This window comes from Clarias gariepinus, chromosome 20, assembly GCF_024256425.1.
Source record: "Clarias gariepinus isolate MV-2021 ecotype Netherlands chromosome 20, CGAR_prim_01v2, whole genome shotgun sequence".
Taxonomy (NCBI): domain Eukaryota; kingdom Metazoa; phylum Chordata; class Actinopteri; order Siluriformes; family Clariidae; genus Clarias; species Clarias gariepinus.
Window position 1 is genome coordinate 19,901,208 of NC_071119.1, and position 24,570 is coordinate 19,925,777.

The 24,570-nt window shown below is 37.7% G+C and overlaps 1 protein-coding gene across 4 annotated transcripts in view; it reads left to right on the plus strand.

Moving 5' to 3' along the window:
- nrxn2b (neurexin 2b) overlaps positions 1 to 24,570 on the plus strand; it is a 703,577-nt gene that overhangs the window by 656,951 nt on the left and 22,056 nt on the right. For 3 of the 4 annotated variants that reach the window (XM_053479498.1, XM_053479499.1, XM_053479500.1), the window contains 2 exons: positions 5,578 to 5,667; positions 19,727 to 20,049. In XM_053479498.1, coding sequence (XP_053335473.1) covers positions 5,578 to 5,667; positions 19,727 to 20,049 — 413 coding nt within the window. The remainder of the gene's footprint in view (positions 1 to 5,577; positions 5,668 to 19,726; positions 20,050 to 24,570) is intronic. The other variant, XM_053479501.1, reaches the window with a different exon arrangement.

Consider the following 24,570-nt stretch of genomic DNA (forward strand, 5'->3'; position numbering starts at 1 on the left):
CATCTTGAACTCTTTGTCTTGTTCCTTTAGGTAGGTGGTATATGTCAAAGTAACATCCAAGGTGTCCCAGCAAAACATTGTCTAGAGCAGAGATGCCCAAACTAGGGACCGCGGTAATGTTTGATTTGGCCCGCCACATCATCCGAGAAGAGGGGGGGGGGGGAGGGGATGCCTTTGACACAGATCGTCATTCGTACACTGTAAAAAATTATTTTGGTGGGTGGTAAATACTACCCTTGCAAATAGTCTACCATTTACCTATTATTTTCGTCATCAAGTTTAATTATATAATAATGAGTAAAATTCACCCACACTACCTAATTATTTATAGTAATAACTCCAACCTAAAAAAACATTGTAATATATACCCCAAAATATTGGATCTGTTGTAAGCATGAGCTATTTGAGGCACATGTTCATTTGTCAGGCTTCTGGGCTGAAGGTAAGATATGTTTGTAACATGCTGTCTATTTATCATATCATGAAAGCAAAGGGTAACATTTCTTCTTATCTCTCATAAGATTTGTGGTCATTGTTGTATGTTTGATGAGGAGTTCACAATTGTAGCTTTCTTTAAGCAAACAATTGTCATAACAAGCTAGCTTAGCTAATGGTAATGTACAGGAGAAAAAGTATTTTTCCCCTCATTAGTTAGGTATAAGTGGTACAGAAAAAAACACGATTTCAAACGTTTTACCGGAAATATAATATTGACTCGTATTTTATGCCTGTAAAGTAATGAAGCACAATCTGTTTAAAGTTACCAAAACATTAGCTAGTAAGATAGTCAACTCTTAGCTAGCTAGTGACTGCCTTAGCCAAAGTCTAACAGATAAAGTTAATGAAAAAGATAGAAATAACTTTAATTACAGAAAGCTAACGTTTAAATATAAGTATTTGTGTTTTTTGCTGGTAAAACAAGAAGTTTGGAGTTAAGCTTTAGCTACAGCATTTAAAATATGCACTTGCCTGATATTAAAGATGTGTTTAAGAAATGTTTGTCACTCAAACAAATATTATTTTTGTGTTGGAAAAATTATAGACATTTAAATTAAATGTAGTTACATTTTTTACTTTAGCAAGCTTGCATAAATTAAAACTACAATTGTCCAGTGATGCTAACAGTGGTGTTGTTGATATTGAGTTTAACATAGTGTTGAAATCTAAAACACTTGTTTTCTAAATTATGTCTTTAATCCATTTCTTCATTAAAATGAAAACGTTTGATAGAAACTACTTAAAATTAGGACAGTCACACAACATTTTCCTTTTGTAACATGGATATAACTGACTTTAAGATGTGCTTTTATGAGCTATGATTAGGTCAATGCCGTATATGTGTTAATAATAAAGAATTGTTATAATCCTATTTTAAATGAAATATTACAATTTGAAATGTTTATACAAGTGTGCATGTGTCTGTCCGCAGGATTTGGACTTTCCTGTCTTTACGAATTGGACTCATTTGTCTGCATGAGGTGCATTTGTCTGCCTTTGACTGTTTAGGTAAACTTAGCTAAACTCCACACTGAATGGAATAGAGTGCTTCCTTGCTTTATGTTGGGGACAGTTACACAAGTCTAAGTACGGTTATTCAGTGTTATTCTCTTGTTCTGCTATATTTATAAAAGATAGTTTTGTACCTTGTTTCTCTGTTATTTGATTATTTAATAAAAAAAAAAAAAAAATATATATATATATATATATATATATATATATATATATATATATATATATATATATATATATATACTGTATATATATAATCATGATACTGTGTCGGGTGAACTTTTTAAATGAAGTTAAACTTTGGCTAGTTAGTCATAAACTACCTATAGAATCTACCCAAAAAATGTGAGGTAACAATTTGCATTAAATTTGTTTGGGTACATCTCACCCCATATTTTTCATAAAAAGTACCAAAATAAAGTAGCTATAACATGCCAATTTAAAATAGGTAAAGCCTACTCATTGAATAAACATAATGTTACTTAATTTTAATAAGTAATTCATTATGTGATGCAATGAGTAGACTTTACCTAATTTCAATTGGCATGTTATAGCTTATTTATTTAGGTACTTTTTATGAAAAATATGGGGTGAAATGTACCCAAACAAACTTAATGCAAATTGTTACCTCACATTTTTTAGGTAGATTCTATAGGTAGTTTTTTACAGTGTAGTTTGACATGACATTTTTGTTAGTTTTATTGTTGAACTACAAAAGAGTAAACTGATATTAAATGTTTAAATTAATTTATTTTTTTTCGTGCATGCACAATACAAGGGGTAGCCCCGCCTGCTTTGCGACACTCCACGTCAATTAACGTCAACAAATTAACAAATGTAATAAGGGAGAAATCAAGGCAGTGGCACACAGACAAGAGAATGTTTTTAAACAGTTTGGCAAAACGAGTTTTTATTCACTGAAGTCAAATCAAAGGCAGTATGTCTAGTTTGCAAACAGTCGGTTGCTGTTTTAAAAGAGTACAATATCTGTCGTCATTATGAAACAAAACATTCTGCAGCTTTCTCAAAGTACAGCAGCGAGGCGCGAAAACAAAAGGCTAACGAGCTGCTTGCTAAACTTCGATTCGAACAGAGTGCGCTTCTACGTCCTTTAACAGCACAAGAAAGCGCCACACGGGCCAGTTATCAGATTTCCGCTCTAATTGGTAAAAGTGGAAGAGCCTTTGCTACTGGAGAGTTTATCAAGGAATGTCTTGCAGTGGCTGCAGAAGCAGTTTGTCCATCTCTGGTACGAATGTTCTCACATCAAGAAATACTGTCACCCCACGCATGGAGATGAACTTGATGAACTTGATGAACTGAGTAAACTCAGAAGCAAACTAACTGACTCTCACCTGCAAAATATCTTGTCTTTGTCTGTAAGTCAGCTACAGCCCAATCTTGAAAATCTTCTGGAAAAAAAGGACCAGTTTCATATCTTTCATTAGGTCTCGGATTATTGCTTACAGCTTGACTAGTGTGTCTGGCATTGAACTGTATTGTACTTGCAGATGTACAACTTTACAAATAAAATTGCATTAGTTATTCAGATTAAAGTTTTTTTATATTTATTTTAAATATTATGAAATTAATAAGGAGAAACCATAGCAACTTTAATGTAATGCAGTTTGATATATGATGCAAAATTTACTTTTGGCCCACAGCACCTCAGTCAAGTTTGTTTTTTGGCTCTTTATAGGAAAAAGTTTGAGCACCCCTGGTCTAGAGCATCACATGACTTCTTCTCATAGTGCATTTGGGTGCATTTGTTACTCTTCTCCAGATACCTGCACCTGGTCAATGTAATGAGGTGAAAGAACGTGTAATTCATCATTCCAAAGAGACCTTCTTCCATTGCTTCACGGTCCTCACATTCCCATTGAAGGAGCTTTAAGTGGTGGACAGGGATCAGCATAGGCACTCTGCCTGGTCTGCACTAGTCTATGAACCCCCATACACAGCAAACTGCAATTCACTGTGTGTTCTGACACCTTTCTTGGCATTGACTAGCATTGTTGTCAATTTGTGCTACAGTAGCACCGTATGCTTGGAACACCCCACAAGACCTGCTGTTTTAGAAATGCTCTGACCCCGCCGTCTAGCTATTATAATTTGTCAATTGGATTATTGATAGTTCACACACATTCCTACATTTGCCCGTTTTTTTGCTCATACTGTATCCCACCCATTGGCAGGTGCCACTTTATTCAAAAAAGATGTTATTCACATCATATTTTAGTGATTTTAATGTAATGTCTGGTTAGTGTATGTGTTCTTATAGTGTTAAAACAACTTTTTGGTAGCATTTTAAAAAGGGGCCCTATCTACACATTTTATTACAGTTTAGAGCAAGCTAAACTATGTATTTAATTATCCATCCATCCATCCAGCCGGACAGCATTGGCGTAGTGGTTAGCACTGTCGCTTTTGCACCTCCAGGGTCCAAGTTCAATTCCCACCTAAAGATCTGTGTGCATGGAGTTTGCATGTTCTCCCCAGGCTTGGTGGGTTTCTTTCAGGGTTTTCTGCCACAGTCCAAAGACATGCAGATTAGGCTAATTGGCAGGCAATTGCCTGTAGTGTGTGAATGCATACAATAGTCCATACCATTGGCCTTCGTGGCCTTCAGTTGGACCACAGAGGCTAGCTCTAGAATAGATGAATAGATCTATCTATCCATCTATCTATCTACTGCGTAAAGAGGACAGGGTGTATAAAGCATCATGATATGTTTTCCCTTTGGTCACTAAACATTTGGCCTTGCTATTAAGTGTTATAACTCAAGTGTTATAAAACATAACTTTCTTCAGATAATAAGGGGTCATGGCACAAGATATATTCTAGTGTTATTTATAATTTTCTTTGCTTTGCTGCTTGTTTTTGGTCGCCAGATGTGTTCAATCACACTCTCATTATGCTGTAGTAAAAGATGTTTACTATTTTTCATTTTAGCTTGACTATAGTATTTGGTTATGGATGTAGACAGAACTTACTATCTAAACAAATGTTATGTACTTAACTCTAATGCAAGTATTGTAAATGAATCATCAGTTCTATCAGCTGATCCTTTGTTTGCTTTCCAAATATGCATGTAAAAAAAATATTTGCACAGTGTGAATTTAATCTATTTGACAACTTAAAGTAGTGAATTAAAAGCCATATCAAATAAAGTACACTTAGAAACGCATTACACTTAATCCTACTGTAAATATACATAACTTTCCCTCATTAAATATACAGTAGATGGGACTTACGTTATTAAGCTGTTTGTGTTACAACTTAAGCTGATAAGGGTACAATGAGCCTGTTTAGTATCCTAATAGTATAGCTTTGGAGTACGATATGATGATATGAGCGCTGTAGAATGTGTGTGTGTGTTTGTGTGTGCGACGGCGCTATCATGTACTAAATTTTTCTTATCCCTATTCCTTGACAGCTATCCTCCTTATTAAAACAGTTTTGGTGTGGTAAAACCTCGATCAATATTTAAAATCCAATCTATGTTTGATGAGCCTCACAGCAGCAGGGAATCTGCTATTCCTTTTGGGTCAAAGCTTATTGAAATGTGTGTGTTTTTCTCTCTCTTTTCATTTCTGAGGAGGCAGAAAATATCTTCCTTAATATATGTATATATATATATGACAAATGCTCAACCTTATACTGTATATGTACTATATTGTCTATTGCTGATTATGATTGATGAACATTTTGGATGTGTTGATATTGATAAAAACGAACCTATCCTGTACTGTAACTATGAGTCAGTAAACACTGAATTTCTAAATTCTTCATAAATATGTTTAACTCATTACTTCATAACTAAACTACTATTTATAAAAACACATACTGTATTAACTAAATCTTTTTTTTAACTTCCTAACCAAGAGCAAAACTAAACGCAAACACTAAAGCTGATTTTAAAGTCAATAACCTGCTAAACTCCTGTTGATTTCTAACCTTTGATTTCTAATCCTTTGACCTATGAACGCTATGAGATTGTAAGATTGTTTTTCCTTTCTTTTCTTTTTCCTTTTTTGCTTTGTTTTGTTTTCTCCAAATTCTCTAAAGGGAACTTTGATAATGAGCGCCTGGCTATTGCCAGACAAAGAATCCCATACAGACTTGGTCGGGTAGTAGACGAGTGGCTACTCGACAAAGGTAATAAACTCCATTAATCCCACTTAATGAGCTAATCGTCTAATTGACTTAACCACATCTCTGAAAGAGGGGCAGACCCATGAGTGCTTGCTGGAATTCCCAGGCATTTGGCGACAAACAGACAACAGAAGGGACGAAATGAGAAAATTAATGAACTATCCCGTTTGTTAATGTGTGCTAATAATAATGGTAATTAATCAGCCTCTTTTAAATAAGTGCTCCATAGATAAACCGTGTTGAGCGATTTCTGTGCAAATTACTTAGTTTATCTTGATATATGCATTATTAGTTACTTTGGACACTGGATTGCACAACATGTACAGTATATACCGTGTCCGAAGATGCGACTTGCTATGGGACTGCACCTCTTCGGAGTATTAACCCTACCAATAACCCGCACATAACATCCCCCTAACCTCCCAGCAACAGCCAGCCAGCAGACAACCCCTCCCACTGCCTACTACTCTTACTTTACATCCCAGTGTACTTGGCTGTTGTGAATTCTTCTCATTTATGTTAATTATAGAAGCCAATTACGGTCTTGTTCCCCAACCCCCACCTCCGAGCCATGGAAATCTGACGCTCAGAAACATGAACATCTTTAAAAGTTAAAGGGACTGAACTTTTAACAATTCGCCCATTCAAACTGACTCAACTTTAACCCTTTGAGTGCCAGACACCCCACCCCGCCCTGCACGTGCGCTGCTGTTGGTGATGCCGTAGGTGGTTAATTTCTAAACGACAAATGTCAGCATTTTTTAAATTCTTGTTTTTATTTGTATTTTTTGTTTGTTTTTTGCATTCCGTTTCTCTAGCCATCAATAATAATCTAGATATATTAAAGGTAGGAGTATTAGATTTGTCATTTTACATAATGAGAGAAACGAAGCCTAACTTTTAAATGATTCGTAAAGCTCCAGGCAATCTTCATGATGCTATTAATTATGACGCGGCGAGTCAGGTATGAAATTGTAAACCGTAAAAATTGGTTGAAATGCTAGTGAGTTAGACTCACTGACGCATTTGTCATCTTAATGGAATTGTCTATTTTTTCTCCCCCGAGTCAAGCATTGCATTCGAAAAGATATCTAAATTATCTGCTATTTAAACTCCTTTGTAATTACTCCTTTAAATGCAATGTACCGAGGCAGCGGACGACATATTACTTAGAAATCATTAGCAAGAATGATTTGTTTTGTAGGCACGCTTGTTATTTAGATATCTCTATCTCTGACCAAAGAGTATTTAATCATTTGTACATTAATCGGTCAGTTACTGTAGCGTTGGATGTAAAATCGTATATAAAGAGAAAGAAATAAATAAGGGAGAGGCATGAAGTGAGGGTGTTGTTAATCGGTTTCTTTCAACTCAAAGGGTTAAAGCCGTATAGTGATAAACAGAAAGATATCCAGAAAAGAGTAAGACGAGGACAAACAGAATTTAACCACCTGACAGCAAATCAAATCCAACCTCAATCTAAACTCTGAGAGCTGCCCAGTGCTTTCATCCAATCCTCAAACTGATTCTATAATGATTTCAGTCAACAGGCATGCTCTCAGTCATAAACCTATTTCTAAATACACATAACCTTGGGAAAAAAAAATCTGATAAATATGATCATAATTGTATCCACACACCTAAACACACCACTAACCAGATTTAAACCATTTTAAACCCAAATTAACTAGTTCGCCTAATGACTATGACGTACCGCCCGGTCTTACCTTCCTAACACACTCCAAACTCAGAGGGTTAAAACCTGACACGGTTTGTTGAAAAGCTACACACGCCAATTATGATTATTATTATGATCTGATGTCTAACCATTGGATGACGTAAGGTTCTTAGGAGAGATTTTTTTTTCTCGAGAAAAAAAAAATCGGGTCCCTTTAACATTTATTGTAATGTGCCAGTATTGATGTATGTCATCTCATGAAACCTATTTGACTGACTGAAAATTGGTAATTTCACAATTTAATGTCAAACTGAATAGCATCTATAATTCTGCATGTACTGTATGAAATCTGCACCCTGTGTGAAATGGAATATTGAATGTTTTTTTTTTTTTTTCCTTATTGATGGGTCTCTCACACTGCATGGTCTCTCTGAAATTACAGTAATCAAATCTCCCACCTCACAGCTGTCAACTGGAATTTAGTTGAATTCTTTTTTTTTTTTTTTTTACTTTAATAAAAGTCCCAAATCAGATGATCCAGAAAAAATGTTAGTACTCAAGAAGATTTTTTTTCCTCCCCTCAAAAATTACTTTTTTAAGAGATGTATTTGCTCATTTGTCCTTCTTTTACCGTGACTCTGATTTTTTTCTCTTCCTCTCCATATCCCCAATATCACTCCCGACATTGAGTTAGATGAAAGAGAACGTGTAGGACACATTACAGTGCGGGAGTTATAAATCCAAAACGGCAGCGGTTATAGCAGCTCGATGGAGGGGAAAAAGAAGTCCCTAAACTTTGCGACGGCTCGATTCCAGCGAAACCCACTCAGTCGTGTCGTCTCGTTTTCTAAAGGCCGTTCTCCTCGGCTCCCTCATCCCTACCATCCTCCACATCTCATTACGCTTCTTCCTTTGATCCTTACCTCCTTCCACTTTCTTACTGGCTCTTACTGGCTTTTTTTAACTCTAATCCGTTCTCGTTTGTCTCACGGAGATCATACTTTTCACCACGCCTACTGTAAACACATTATCAGGGGCCTTATTCATTTTCACGACATAAAATGCTCTGGAATAGCTCTGTTAAATTCCTGGAGGTCTTGATGACTGTTTCACAATAGTGTGGACTATAATTGAAATCGCAAGTACATTAATGTGTTCCTTGTATTACATTATCGTTTCTGTACATAACATTCTAATGGAGAAGCTTCCTGAAAAGAGAACAGAGAACTGGTAAAATGCTTACCATTGATGGAAGGAGTCTCCAGTGTCAGGGGTGAGTATTATAACTCTGATGAAGAAAAGGAATGCTTATAGCTGTCATAATGTAAGTTCTAATAGGAACTAGTTTGTTGAATAGACATTCGACATTGTTAAACACTAGGTGTAGACTATGAAGTCTGCATGGTTTGGGTCTCCATGAAGACCAAAATGGATTTATCAAGTTCATCATACTACTTCCCAGCCACGTCCTTGTCAGATTCTCAACACATCTGTTATGTTGTCACTAATTACTGTATGCACCCACCAATAAGATCGAACCAATAAGATCGAACCATGACACTCTCAGAGCTAGATAGAAGATCTACAAGTCTTCTACAACGTGGCATGGACAAGCTCGAAGAGATCATTTTAAGAACTCCATCGACGTAGCAACAACACAGTGGCATCCCAATTAGTTCAATCTTTTCCATCAGCACCAGGCTTGTAGTACGTCAATGAAGTCCCTAATAAGTGTTAGTGATATCGTTAACTGGTCAATGCCAATGTCTCTACATACTTATGAGGTTCTTCCTGCATCTTGCTTTGACCACATCCTCACTAGGCTTTTTTGAACATGATCAAGGGAGACAATACTAATAAGTTCCTAATGCGTTCACCCAAGATGGATAGTTTCATTCACTCACTCATCGTCTAGACTGCTTTATCTTGTCTACTATGGTAGACACCGCGTCACCGCGCCGAATAAACGGATATTGGTAAATTGCTGTGGTACTGTATATATAACGAGTAAAGCTCCGCAGGAAATGTGTTTATCGCCAACTAATCGATTAACACCTTATTTAAGCAGAGAATAGGCTTTTGACAGGAGATACTGTATATGCAGTACATTTACACACATACGCACAAAGACACAAACAATTAACGCGAGTGAAAGAATAAAGCTGTCTTTCTAATCCTGCTCAGCGAGCGAGAAAAACAAAACAGCATGACACATAAGCTCAGAGAATTGCTCTTTCTTTTTTGATGTTTCATCACAGTAAACATGTTGCCTAGAGTTGATGAGGAATATTTATCCTCACTCTCTTTAGACTCAGCCAGAGCCCACTTTATACATCGATTCAGAACTTTCAGGATTCTGCATGTGAAACAGTCTGAAATTCCCCGATTAGGCTTATGAAGAGCTGTAATTATGAGCATGATTCATCTGGTGTGTGTAGCTGAGCAGGAAAGGAAATCTACAGTACAGCATAGGATTATGAGCCAGGGTGTTTATGAGTACACTTTATGGTTATACTTTATATGGTTATGTTCGGCAGTTGATAACATGGGATTAAAGTCTGGCACATCCTAGTCTAAAAAGCCAGGTTTTTGTTGTTTAAATGTTACAGATAGGCAAACATCCTGTTTTACATCACGACATCATTTACTTGACCAACCACAGATTTATATATACAGTATAGGAGATTAAAATTTTAATCTAGTTAATCGCAGTTATAGTTTGTGATTAATCACGATTAATCACAATTTTAAAATACTTAGAATTACTTGTATTATAAAACATGCAATGTTGGTATTAAGAAATGTATAATAAACTGGTTAGAGGAAACATATATAATGCAGTTTTATAATATCTCTTACATTTAACAAATGGTAAATTAAAATCTCTCAATTAGGAGCGGCATTGCATGCAGTGGCTGGGTAGTATGGGGTGTGGCAACCCACCCGGACCCCCAGATTTAAAAACCAACAGCCTTAGCCATCTGAGCCACCACTCCAGCATCTTACAGTTAATTTCCTGTACAGTATTCTTTTAAAAACAGTTCCTCTTTATATAGCTCGAACACACAACTTTGATTTTATCCAAATGTCCATCTTTATAATGAAACTTGCCGTTCAGCACACCCGGTGACGTTTCCTCAGTCAACTTATTATCCGCGCTAAACGTGCTATTATTACACACAGCCGAGTACCCACGCTGTGATTATGGAAAGCCATTAAAGTCAAATTTGATTATGCGATTAGTGTGTGTTAAAAAAAATAGAAATGTGTTAAAATTTCTAGATTAATCACATGCGTTAATACGTTTGTATTGACAGGCCTAATAGAAATGCAAATAAGCAATTCAATTACTAGATCCTTTTTACAATTCTGATACCAGGCAAGATAAACGCACAAATACTCGAACGTTGCTTCATTTAATAAAATCCTATTTTATTATATAAATACATGGTTAAATACATTGTACAGCCTAAGTCTAATTTTTAAATTACTAATAGAACTAATAGATACCCTAACGTTATCTTATAACCCCACAGCTTGAACCGCATACCCAAGCGAAAGCAGCAAACATCCAGCACCACTCATTTGTAGTAAAGCAGAAAGTGTGTGAATTCTATACGTATAGTCTTCTTAAGCAGACAGAATGAGAACGAAATGGAAGGTAGTTTGAGTATAAATCCACTCTCAGACTAACCCTTCATACCAACGATGCTAATTCAGATTCTAGTCACGCTAATTGCTAATGAACAAACCCTCCCACTCAATTGAGTGTCGTGAAACATCGTCTCAAACCAGGGACATGTCAGTCCGCCTACGCAGCAGCTCCAGCTCGCTGTTTTCTACTTGATCTCTGATGGCTTTATTTCTTTGATATCTTTCTTGTTAACATTTGGCCCTTTTCCATTTCTCTTCCTGGAATCCTGCAGTTCACTTATCCGGTGAAATCACGCTGTCGTATTTCGGTCTCTTCTGAAGAGTCGTAGGATGTAATTTGTTTGTCTGCTATTGCCCCGGCCGGTCTGGCACAAGCAGGGCTTTGATCTCGGGAAATAGCCTCTGCAGCGACACATACGGCAGAGGAGCTCACGCAGTCCACCCTTGCGTGTTCTTAAGTTCAACTTCAGTAACCTTTTTTTATTTTTTCTTGCTTGTTTTCCTTCTTTGCCTCCCAACCTAACTTTTTCCTGTCATGAGCAATTTTCCTCAAGCCTTTCTTTCTCAAGCACTACTGATTCACGAGACTGGAAAATCGCCTACTTGTGCTGTTAGAAAAGCAGCCAAGGAAAAAAAAAAAAGAAAGTTCAGCACTTAATTACCAGTACATGCCTTGTACTGAGGAGATAACTGCCACCTACTTCCATAATCAACTCTGGCAGCCTCACCCAGCCAAAGCTGGAGATGAAGAATACTTAAAGAATCAAGTACTATCTGTTCCTTCTCTCTCTCTCTCTCTCTCTTATTTGACTCTGGGAGGAAAACATTTTTTTTTTTTTCGTCAGCAGAGAGACATGGATGATATGACCCAGTTTCTCACATTTTTAATAATATATGCTTGGCATTGGCAGCACGGTGGTATAGTGGTTAGCGCTGTCGCCTTGCACCTCCAGGTTCCGGGCTCGATTCCCATCAATGTCTGCATGGAGTTTGCATGTTCTCCCTGTGCTTGGCGGGTTTCATCCAGGTACTCCAGTTTCCTCCCACAGTCCAAAGACGTGCAGATTAGGCTAATTGGCGTTCCCAAATTGCCTTTAGTGTATGAATGTGTATGTGTGTGTGCCCTGCAATGGATTGGCACCCTGTCCAGGGTGTACCCCACCGTGTTCCCTAAGTCTACTGGGATAGGCTTCAGGGCCCCCGCGATTCTGAATACAGGATAAAGCAGTAAAGATTATGAAACAATGCTTGGAATTGCATAATCTTGTCTACTTATATAAATTTCTTGCGCGTGCTCTCATCAAGAGGTCGCCACAGTGGACCATCCAATCCTCACCCAGGTTTTACACCGGTTGACCTTCCTGACGCAACCCTCCCATTTTTTCCAGCTTTAGCCACCTGACCCACGTCTCCCCAGTCTTGTCTGCTGACACATTTGGTAAACATTGCTAATCATGCGAGCTGAAATCTTTTTTCCTTTTTTTTTGGGTGGTACCAACCCACCCATACACTATATAAACTATATATTAGGTAAAGTACATGTATATCACCACGTATCCCATGAAGAGCACTCACTAGCAGGCTTTACATGGACAATATTTCTTCAATCTGATGAAAGATTCCAACTTAACTGATGGATTACAAGAAGTCCATTTACATCCACAAATCTTTTAATCAGAATGTATCTTTTTTTTGACACATGAAAAATGGCTTGGGATCAGAAGCACTATTTCCTTTGTAAAAACTCATCATGTTATCTGTTCAGAAACAATATATGTATTCCAGCAGGAGAGAAACGATCAGATCGAGAGTCTCATGGCTAATATTTACCTATTGAATAGATTATGAGAGGATTACATCACTCCAGATTAAAAATTGATTCCAATAGTTACAGATCAGATGGCTCTGTTCTATTTGAGGGGGTTACATGATGCATTTTATTCTGATTGGGTTGTTATTTCTGTCCCTGGAAATGCACTGATTGAGCAGTAAAGGAGGCTCTGTTGTTGGACACGAGGATCCCTGCTGTGTGCTCTAAGTTCCGGAACCAACACTGTCTGCTGAGCCACCAACTAATGGATGTACAGTATTATAGGAATTGTCCTGTGTTGATGGCTTTATCTACGGAAAATTAGTTAAAATATAAAATCATGCAACTTCTACTGATTTCGTGATCAGGTATCCCAAACGCCACATTCAACTGGTGCGCATAAAACATGAGAGAAACAACTGAGAGCACTAAAGGCAGCCACATGTAAAGTCATTTTAACTTGAACAGACTTGTGATGAAATCTCTTATGAATGAAGATGTAAAACTGATATTTACAGAAGACTTCAAGCACAGTACGATGATGAGACTCATGGTAAATAAGAAGAAGGACGAATATCCATGAATGATGGACGGTGGCTCGAAACCGGTAGTTCCTGTGAACATCAGATAGATAGATAGATAGATAGATAGATAGATAGATAGATAGATAGATAGATAGATAGATAGATAGATAGATAGATAGATAGATAGATAGATAGATAGATAGATAGATAGATAGATAGATAGATAGATAGATAGATAGATAGATAGATAGATAGATAGATAGATAGATAGATAGATAGATAGATAGATAGATAGATAGATAACGGTTCACGCAATCGTTCACCAACATCACTTGCACATTACAGTAACTCTGTAATGCTGTAAATTATTGCCACATCCCCTATACAGCCCTGACTTCGCTTTCAACATGGTTGGATCATTAAAGGAGTTCCTGAGAGGCCAGCGTTTCTAACATGAAGCAGGCAATCTGATCATGGCTCTAGCATACTGAGGAAACTTTCTACCTTGATGGTATCCAAGCACCACGACAACACCGGTATGAGTGCATTAGAGTGGCAGTGGATTATATACAGTAAAAAATATGTAGTCTTTACTCTCCAAACCTTGTTTTGTTATTCTGCACATTCAAAAGTCCCAGTTTGACTTGAATGTCCCTTATACTGTACAACAGGTGCAAATACCTGATCCGTCTGGTGTATAATGATACATTCGGAGAACTTCCAATTTTCCACCGCCATACCCAGTCAGGTGGGTTAATACCTACTTAACTCTGCTGGATTTCAGGAAATCCATGCAAACAAGCTAATGCACACACGTACATGTGGCTCGTATTTCTGTTCAGTCCCGGTGGCAGACCTGCAGGCTGCACATTAGTCACTGAAGCATGGCAACACTCTGCCCACATGCACACATATGCAAAACTCACACACACACACACACGCTTCAATAACCCACAGCGTAATTACAGGCAGCTTTTTGGAGTGATGCCATGTGCCAGAGGAGAGTTTATGAACGTCTGTATCTGTATCTGTTTTCTCTTTGCAAATGACATCCCAGATCATAAGAGAAAAAAAAAATCCAATAGACATAAATCCCTTTAGCAAAACACTGAGAATTGGCGGAAATGTGAACAACATGCCATTATATCTCATCTTCCTCGTCGTAAAGCCACCATTTTGAGTCATTTTTCACGCGTACCATATCGATCATCTTCTCCAGCATTTCTCATGTCCCTCCCTTTAATCTATAGCAATCCATTTGTTTTCCTCTCATCTCACACGTTCTTCTTCTTCTAGTTTTCTGGTTTTAAGAGAATATCCTTCTCCTCCTCCTCCTCTTCCACCTCGTCCTCCACTTCCTCCTCCTTCTCCGTTTCTCATTCCGAAGAACTTCACCTGTGATCAGTGAATTCATTTTCTCAGCATGTGCAGAGTGAGACACATGTCTCGCAGTAAGAAGATCAACCCCTTTCCATCCATCACCCTGTCAGGACTTGAACACATTGTTCCGCAGTACAAAACACACACACACACACACGCACGCACAAATTTCACTCCAAATTGATTTACAGTAAGCGGAGTAGTGTCCTTGGAAGCTGGGAATCGGAGGCATGCTGTGTCTCAGAAAGGCTTTAAGGTTAGGAATTAAATTACAACAGGCACCATGTGAATGATTACGCTGAAGGTGCATGATGAGAGCACTGGATTGGAAAATTAGTTCAAACATTAAGTGTAAATGATCTGCTCATAAACTTGCAATATTGGTTATTTTGTCTATAATGATAAAGTATGCAAATATCTATTTTGGTTTAAAGAATACTAGTTTTTAGTTGCTGCAGAAATGGAAGTATTTATAAGGACAAAATTCTATATAATGGAGGATGAAAATCATGGTCTTTGTAATACTGCCATCCTTTATTCTTCTCCTCGCTTGACATGGGAGCTGAAAGGCTAGAAATCCCTTTCCTCTTTGGACCAGGATTGGTTATGAAGCAATGTACTTAATTCTTGTGCTCCACTGGTTCCCTCTTGAGACTTTGAGGTTCCCTCTCCTATCACTTGGCTCTTAAGATACTATACAACCATTTGTTGGTTTTCTGTCTGAGCTGTCTATTTCACCTCTTCCTGCACACCTCTTCTTTTTTTTTTTTTTTAGATGAGAAAAATCAAACAGCTGTACATACCCATAATGGAGGTTTTATTCCCGAGCCTCTTCAGCTTCGCGTGAGGGATTGAAGTGAATATATTCGGGCTAGCTCAAAAACCTGAATACAGAACCAGATTGTTCTTCATTTTTAATACAATCCTCTTGTTCTCTCTAGTCCATTTACTCTTCCCTCTCAACTTTTCATTTTCTTGCCTGTTGTAGCATGACAGTCTGGCTGATACACAAGAGCCACTGGGAAGGATTGAACTTATACAAAACCCTCTCTCGGTTGTTCTTATTACTCTGTCTTTCTTTATTAAAGTCAGTCTCAGACCCCTTTTGCTTCTATCATTTCATTTACATTAAACTAAGTCTGTATACAGTAGGTGATATTTGCTTGCCCTAAATTGTATCTCTAGTCAGCTGCCACTTCTTATTTAACCAGGCATCATAAAACAACGGATTTAATCACTAGAACTAAAGTACACAAAAGCACAACCAAACAGATATTAGTGTCTCTTAAAGGCATCTACTTAATATAAGAAACAAGGGGGAAAGGGTCCATCCACTTGCCATCTGGCACATTGGGTGACAGATACTCCCCACCCTGGAGATATATCCGTTGTTTGTGTGGCAATTGCTTTACTTACACGGTTGGGTTGTGAACTCAATGCTAGATTGTATCTGAGCACTTAGCAGTAAAGAATCTTGCTCAAGGGTCCAACAGTGGCAGTCTCTTGGCATCAAGCTCGAACCACGGACCTCCTGATCCGCAGGCCTAAACCTTAACCACTAACCTACATCCCCCTGCCTCCTTAATGAACAATAGTTACAAGAGTATCGTTATTATGTTTAGGATCACGGGAAGCCTGGAGCCTATTCCAGAAAACTTTGGATACAAGAAAAGGTACACCTTGGGAACACCAAATAGCCTATGAAACTGGGAGGAAACCAAAGTACCTGGAGAAAACCCACCAAGAACCAAGACAATGGTGCAAACTCCACACACATAGACCAGAGGCAGGAATCAAACCCTTCACCTTTAAGGTGTGAGGCCACAGTGCTAACTACTAAGCCCGAATAGAAAATTGTTAGAGTTAAACAAGTTTCTATACTGGAGAAACAAGTCCGACAAGTCCAGGGGTAAGAAGTATCAAAGCAATGTAAAATCCTGAGTTTTTACATTATCATATACAGTATACAAGTTGGCCTAAATTTTAAGAATACCTGACCAAAATGCCCATACAAGGGTCTTCCCCAAACAGTTGGAAGAAAAAAAAAACAATTCTCTAGAATATTCAAACCTGTTCCAACAATTGTGTACAATTTAGTGTCTATAAAGATAAGGTTTGACAATATTAATATGGACAAACTCGTGAGCCCTGATCTTATCCTTACTAAACACCTTTTGGATGCTTTGGAATGACAGCTGAGCACCAGGCTACCTTGGCCACCTTGGCTATCATCAGTGCATAACCTCTTATTCTCTTGTGGGTGAATGAACGCTAATCCCAACAATCAAATTCCAAAGTCTAGTGAGACGCCTTCTCAGAAATGTAGAGGCTGTTGAGTTATATCATTGTTATATCTTCTTATGTGAATCTTTCTTACACTTTTGTAATATGAGTAAAGAATATCTACCGCATTGGGAGTTTTTTTTTTTTTAGCTGAAGAGCAGCATTGATACCACTGTAAAGAATAATCCTTTTACCACCTACACATGTCCAATGTCTTTTTCACCTTCTCCCTGATATTTTTCGCTACATATTTCTTTCTTGGTAGCTGCAAACTTTAATGCTGGCAGCATTTCAAGTGGAAAGGTATCTTGAAGGTCCTAGGAATATTTTCTTAACTTGAGGACAGATCTCAAAGTAATAGCAGTTAAACAACTAGTAAAGGCTGTAAAGAGATATGAGTTCCTTAATGTTCCATCCATCCATACATCCATCCATATATCCATCCATCCATCCATCTAGGAACCTTTGTAGTCCAACTAGGAACTGTGAAGGCCAATGTGGACCATCTCCAATCAACACTTAAAAACACATTTACACACTATCGGTACTTTGGCATTGCCAGTTCTGCAAATCTTTGGACTGTGAGAGAAAACTGTCTCCCAGGAGTCCGTGGGGGAAACCCACCAAGTAGGGCAGAACATCCAAACTCTCTGACCCCAAGGTGCAAGGTGACAGTGCTAATCACTACACCTCTGTACCACCTTCCTCAATCTTAATGTGGAATCATTTCTGGGAATCTACAAATACAAATATGACTGCAAGCAATTACGTTTGATTTTAAAATGCAACAATGCCATATACAGTTTGGTATACGTGTCAACGATTTTAACACAACATTATTTAATGCATTATAGTAGTGTAGGCAATAGTATACTGTACTGTATAATGTTGCCCCACAAGTTTGGCCAATCTAAGATGCCACCAAGGGTTCATCAAAGCTGAACATCTGACTACATAGCATGTAAAAAGACATACAAAACAAGCTTTAAGGCTGCTTTGTTGGGAGTGAATGATTGTTAAAAAGGAAATTGAGAGTTTATAAAGGATTTTTCAGGATGGTTATCATTTCTACCTTTCTAAAAAAAATAAATAAATAAATAAAAAGATTCAACCTAGGAATTTTTCCTTGATTCTTGGTGGGTTGTGAGTCCTCTATGGTGCTAGATGGAAACCTTTCACTAAGATTGGACCTCTTGCAATTGAATGTAACTGCTTATTTACTTCATCTCTTGACAAAAGGTCAAGCGCTATACACGCTTTAAAGGGTTGTATTTTACTCAAAGCATGGTCATTTATTTGTTTGTCCTCCGTAAGAGATTATTATTATAGTCAAGGATACAGTGGATCTGGAAGCAGGAATACAACCTTGTCAATTGCAGGGAACAACACACACTGTTTTGTTACACCATGGCAAGAGTCACCAGTCTACTGTACCTACTGGAACATTTTTCGAGACATGGGGAAAACCACTGAACCCATGCAGGCATGCTGTAATGTTTTATCTACAGTATTCTTCAGAGAGACCAGAAATGTGAGAGACAAAATATTGTCTGTGTATATGTTGTTTGTATATTCTCCTTTGCCGATATCAGCCATCCATAATTGACCATTTGTGCATCCGACATAAGTTCCACAAAATCGTTGCTCCGTTTTTCGAAATGCTTTCCAGAACCGCTCACCCCGGTGAGAAATCAACTCGTAGATAGATCCTCTTCATAAGTCATCTGTGTAGGCGTCATTATAGCTTAAAGTCATCAGCGGCCCTCCTGGGGTTCAGGCAGATGGGCTGATCTGTTAATGATTCGCTAATGCTAGTGTCAACCTAATGGAAAAGCGTAGCTTATTCTGTCACTCAAAGACGCATACGCGCAGAACAGCAGTGAAATCGATGTAGCGCTGCACACACTCTCGAATACGCACATGGTCAGTAAAATCAATGAAGTGTGATCTGCACAAACAAGGCTATTAAGTAAATAATAGGCTCAGTCAGCATTAATTGAATCTAAGAATGGACGTCTGGTGCAGTTTCCCAATTTGAATCAAACTGTGGAACCACACTGGTTGCTTGACTCAGGCGTGAGTAGGGAAGAAGCAAATTGGTCACGGAAAATAATTAGATGAGCGGAGAAATATCCACACACACACACACACACACGTGTCATAAATTGCTACGTCCATAAAATTACGCAGTATCTCTCAATGAGGCAAATAACAGATAGTAAAATCTATCTTCTGTCATCCCCTACTGATCTGTTCATCACTCACTCTGCGGGGGGACACCTCATCAGAGGTCATTCCCTGACTCACTGTCTCTGAGCTGTGAAGAAGATGTACGCAGATCGCTGATATTGGCAAAGGAGACAAGGAAGGAGAAACAAATCTCTCTCGTCTTGCTAACACACATGAGGATGAATGGGATGCAATAATTACGCATCTAACCGCTAGCTATAGTTGTATCCATGTCCAATCGTCTTACGTGTTACCAGGACAATTCAGAGTGATTTGAGGCTCTTTGCTGTACGAGCCTGTTTGTATGCTGTGTGTGTGTGTTTGTGTGTGTGTGTGGTGTGTTGTAATTTAGAGACCTTACTTTTTTTCTCTTTTTCATTCCCCTCACTCCTCCTTTTCTGGCTCACAATTTTCTCTTATCCCCTCTCTTTCTTTCTTGCTTGCTTTTTTCTTTCTTTCTTCCTGTCTTTCTTTCTTTCTTTCTTTCTTTCAATGTCCCAACAGGTCGGCAGTTGACAATCTTTAACAGCCAGGCTTTCATAAAAATCGGCGGCGGCGAAAAAGGCCGCAACTTCCAAGGGCAAATCTCGGGCCTGTACTACAACGGCCTGCAGGTTCTAAAGTTAGCGGCGGAAGGAGACCCGAATGTACAAGTGCAGGGTAACCTGCGTCTGGTGGGCGAAGTGCCCTCGGTCCTCACCACAGACACCACGTCCACCACGCCGCTTGCAGACATGTCCACCACTATTATGGAGACCACCACCACCATGGCCACCACCACCACCCGCAAGCAGCGCTCACCCACCATGAGAGACACTGTCACACAGGTGAGGACAACGATAATAATAATAAAAAAAATCTGGATCTGGATCAGTGGTGATAAGTTCGAAGGGCGTTCGAGTCAAACCAGGATTTTTAATTGTGCAGAATAACAGTTCAGTACTTCCTTTATCTCTTTATACTTTTCCCTGCTACACTAATGCACTTATCCCAGTGTGTCACTAGTGCTTAGATACCATCGAGGTTGAACCATTTCTCACTGGCTGACACACTGACCTCCCAGGAACTCCTCTAATGGCCCAACATGTAGAAACAGCATAGAGTAAGGTCAGTGATGCAGTATGACATCGTATGATTGTCGAACGCCTTAGGTGATCAAAACAAGACATTTTTTTCGTTAATGGACAGGGAGTTCCTGGGAGGCCATCGTTTCAGCAGCAACGATGACATAAAGCAAGCAATTTTCAGAAAACTTTCTACCTTGATTATGTACAAGCACTAGTGAAACACTTATTACTGTTGCAGCAAATTATTTAGAGGAATAAAGGGAGTTTTTACTCATAATTGTGTCCTCTTATTCTGCACAATCAAAAGTCCCAGTTTGACTTAAACACCCTTCTTATATAACTGCTAATACTAAATGGCAGAAAGAGATAAAAGGGTAAGGGTTAAATAAAGAGTAAGATTCTATCATGCCATCAAGCCCTGTCTAATCGAATATTCACTCTTCATCTGCAGTTGTTAGCTTTAGACATATCCCTCATTTCCTTTTCTCTCTTCTATGCCCTTTGCTTTCGGCAGCGCGAGAGAGCGAAAAGCTGTGACTATTGTCCAAATTGAATAAAGGCAGGAAGGAACACTTAATTATCCCAAAAGAGCATTAGAAAACGCGCTCAAGTGTGAAGTGGCCATTAGCCTGTGCCACACGAGTGTTCAGTCAACAGGACAAGGACGCAGCCATGCCAGCCTATTGTTATAGCTTTATGCCACAATACAATTCCTTTATTTAGAGCAAGGGAGATTGTTAAATACGGCTTTGGCAATCGTAACAATGCTCACAGCGAATAAAACGAATCTGCTTTGAATTAATTATTAAATTCTGGCTCATAGTGAAGGTGAATATTTAAAGGCGGAATGCACCAGGCTGGATTTTTAACCGTGTGAAGAAGCTGAAAATGGATTATTTACAAAAAATATGCTAAAAAAAAAAACAGGAACGTATAGACAGGTGATATTACCAAAGCGATAAACAAATGCATTAATTGATGATTGTTTAAATATTGAATAATTACACACTGATTAATACAGAACGCTGCTTGGGAAAAGATTTCATTCAGTCACGTTGTGCCGTTGATTACACACACAATGTGGTGTCCAGTTCATGCGTGAAAAATGATTCCTCATGCACTCAGGAAAACCCGTTCACAGTTTTAAGTCCGAAAATATTCTTATGCCATCAGGGAAGAACAACTAAATAGAAATTCAAATTTAAGTTCAAATTTTATGTGTCACATACACAGTCATACACAGTACGAAATGTACTGAAATGCTTACACGACCGCCAGTGACCTTAAAAAGAGAATTAAAGCTTATAATAAGTAATAAATATGAATAAAATTTAATAAAATTAAAAAATTAAAATAAAATTTAACTAGGAAAAATAGAACTAAAAATAGAAACTGAAAATAGAAATATACTGTACAAATAGAAATATAACGATGTGCAAATATGCATAAAAAAAGTGTCTTTGTGCAATGGTCCAGAATGTAAACATAAACATGTAGTGTAGATGTGATAATCTGGTCATTCAGTACATTCAGGTCGTCAGCTGACTTCATTTTTTGCCGAGCCTAAACCTGAGCGATACATTGGGCTTGTACAGTACACTGGGCTCTATGCATGATGGGTGTGTCTCTTCATCAGCTTCCCTCCTCACCCCTCACACACCTATCACCCTGGAATAGGACCAATTCTGGACTCATTAGACCACATGACCTTTTTGTTCCATTGTTCCAAAGGCCAGTTTTTTTGCTCTAAAGCAAATCAAAGGCTTTTTCTAAAACAAGTGTTTTACTTATAGCCACACAACTGTTTAGTCCCAATCCTGTAGGTTCTCGTCACATTTTGTGTGTAATGAAATGCTCTTACTTTCACTATTAAACAGAGCTAAGTTGATTTTTTTTACCATTCAACTTTACTAAGTGATCTCCGTTCATGATCTCCATTCAACACTACCCTTACAGGTTTTAATAATGTGTTGAAGCGTTCTTAACCCAGTTCCAATCAATTAAAATCACCTTAGTTTGACTCTTCTGAAATAGCTTTTTTTTTCAGTCAGTGTATAAATTGATGTCTTAATTATTTTTATTGTTGGGTAATTTTAAAGAAATAACTTTAAAAAAAAAAGCTTATTTAGACAATTAGATAATATGAACCAAACTATTACTACAATCCTTATTAAAATAATAATGATAATAATAATAATAATAATAATAATAATAATAATAATTAACAAATATGGATTAATGACTAACTAAACGTTAAGCAGGGATTGAAAAGCTGTTTTGGGAAAATGATAAAACTCTGCATAGTGAATATTATTCAAAGCATGGCAAATGATTTATTTCTCATATTTAATTCGTGAATGCAAACAAGTTTTTAATTTTTTATAATTTATTAGGGATTTTAATTTTTTTTATTGTTTGTATGTAGTTAAGTTTAATGAAATTAAACTTCTCTCAGAACTTTTTAAAGCAATTTTTTTAACCACTTATAACTAATCATGAATTCAGCAGAAGTGTTTATTTCAGGGATAGTTAACAAAAAAGTCAATAATTAATGTGTTCTTCTCGAGACATTTATAGGCATGACCTTATGGTTTATTAATGCTGTGTTCGTGCTTTATTGATGGCTATTAATGTTGTAAGAAAGCCAGGATACTGTCAAAGCTTTCCCAGGTTTTGTTAAACTTTCTTAAAGGGTCGTGTTCGTAAGGCAACCTGACACCTACATGCACGTACTGTACACCCGCTCTCTTTTTAAGATGCAGAAGATGTTTCGCAATCTATTCTCGTGAATAAATCCAACAAAATCTCAAAACCGAACTCTATTATATTTTATATTTTCAGACACACTTTTCATTGACAGTGTTTTATAATAAGTAGCTTGAAGCACGGGAGGATGTGATTGCCTGGTAGCTATACACACACACACACACACACACACATCAAATAAGTTCACATACCCCTCCTGTTTCTACAAGACAACAGTAAACAGCTGCCACAGTTAGACAGACAGCTGCAGAGCGAGACAGAAAAGATGGACTTCAATCATACCTTGTCTTTATGATAGAAAATAAAGTGCAGAGATCGAGAGACATCACGTGTCTTTGATCTCACTTTGATGGGTAAATACAATTTTGATTGTGCACTTTGATGTTTTTTCTTCTCTCGCTCAAAGCTATCGTGTTGCTGCTGACAAAATAGTGTTTTCCTTTCGCACAGTATGTGATGAGCCTGATGCAAACACTACTGTAAAATAAAAATGTGTTGGAGTCGTTATTTACTGTTAGTACTATTAGTAACTACTATTACTAGTTTTCCCATTGTGCCGTAGTTATTGATTCTTCTAGCTCAAACTGAACTCAAAATTTCCAGCAGATTGAAAAAAAAAATCATATCATTACATACAGTACTTGTGTGTGTAGGTTGATAAAAGCCAATCAGCCATACGCTGTCAATCATTCTGACAGCACAGTTCATTTACTGTACGTATACTGGTGAGGGCTACAAAACTTCATTAAAGGCAAAGGGCACAGTGTTGAGCAAGTGCTTTTTAAGCGAGGTAGTTTTCAATAATGCAGCTCAGCCACTGCGGCGTTTTGTCTAACATACAGTACTATAAAAAAGGTCGTGAGCCATCCCTCATTTTTTCATATTAAATTACATAAAGCACATGGGATCCAATCTGTTACTGCAACAGGCTGCAAAGTGCCTAAAGATACAATTTAAAGACTGGCTGTAACAATTTATTTATGTATTTGATAGTTTTCTTAATAATTTATTTATGTTGTTTATGTGAAATAACTGATTTATGCAATTAAAATATTTTGCAATTGAAAAATGTTGCTCGAATCTTTATGATAAACTTTCTAGATTTTCATGAATGCCACATTTGTTGTGTAAACAGTTATTTGCATCCATCTTCATAAATTATGCCCGTTATAAAGAAATCCTGATATAAATTTCTAACATATTTGCATATTTATCACAGCACAGCTACAGTAGATGTGCAAACTTCACTTTCCCTATAAAACATTTGTGTACACTGAGTCTCTTAAAAAGGACTACATGCTAAAATAGCTCACAATTGGGAGCGAAACAGCTCAATATCGCAAGAACATAGGGTTTCATTCCGACAAGAACAGACAATGATGGGTTATGCAACGTGTCAAAACAGCTCTAAGCACAGTGATACAGTATGTACAGTATTACAGCACAGATGCTGTCGAGGTCAACTCAGATCAGTCATTTCACAGCACTTAGAACTCCACAAAGTTCCACAAATGT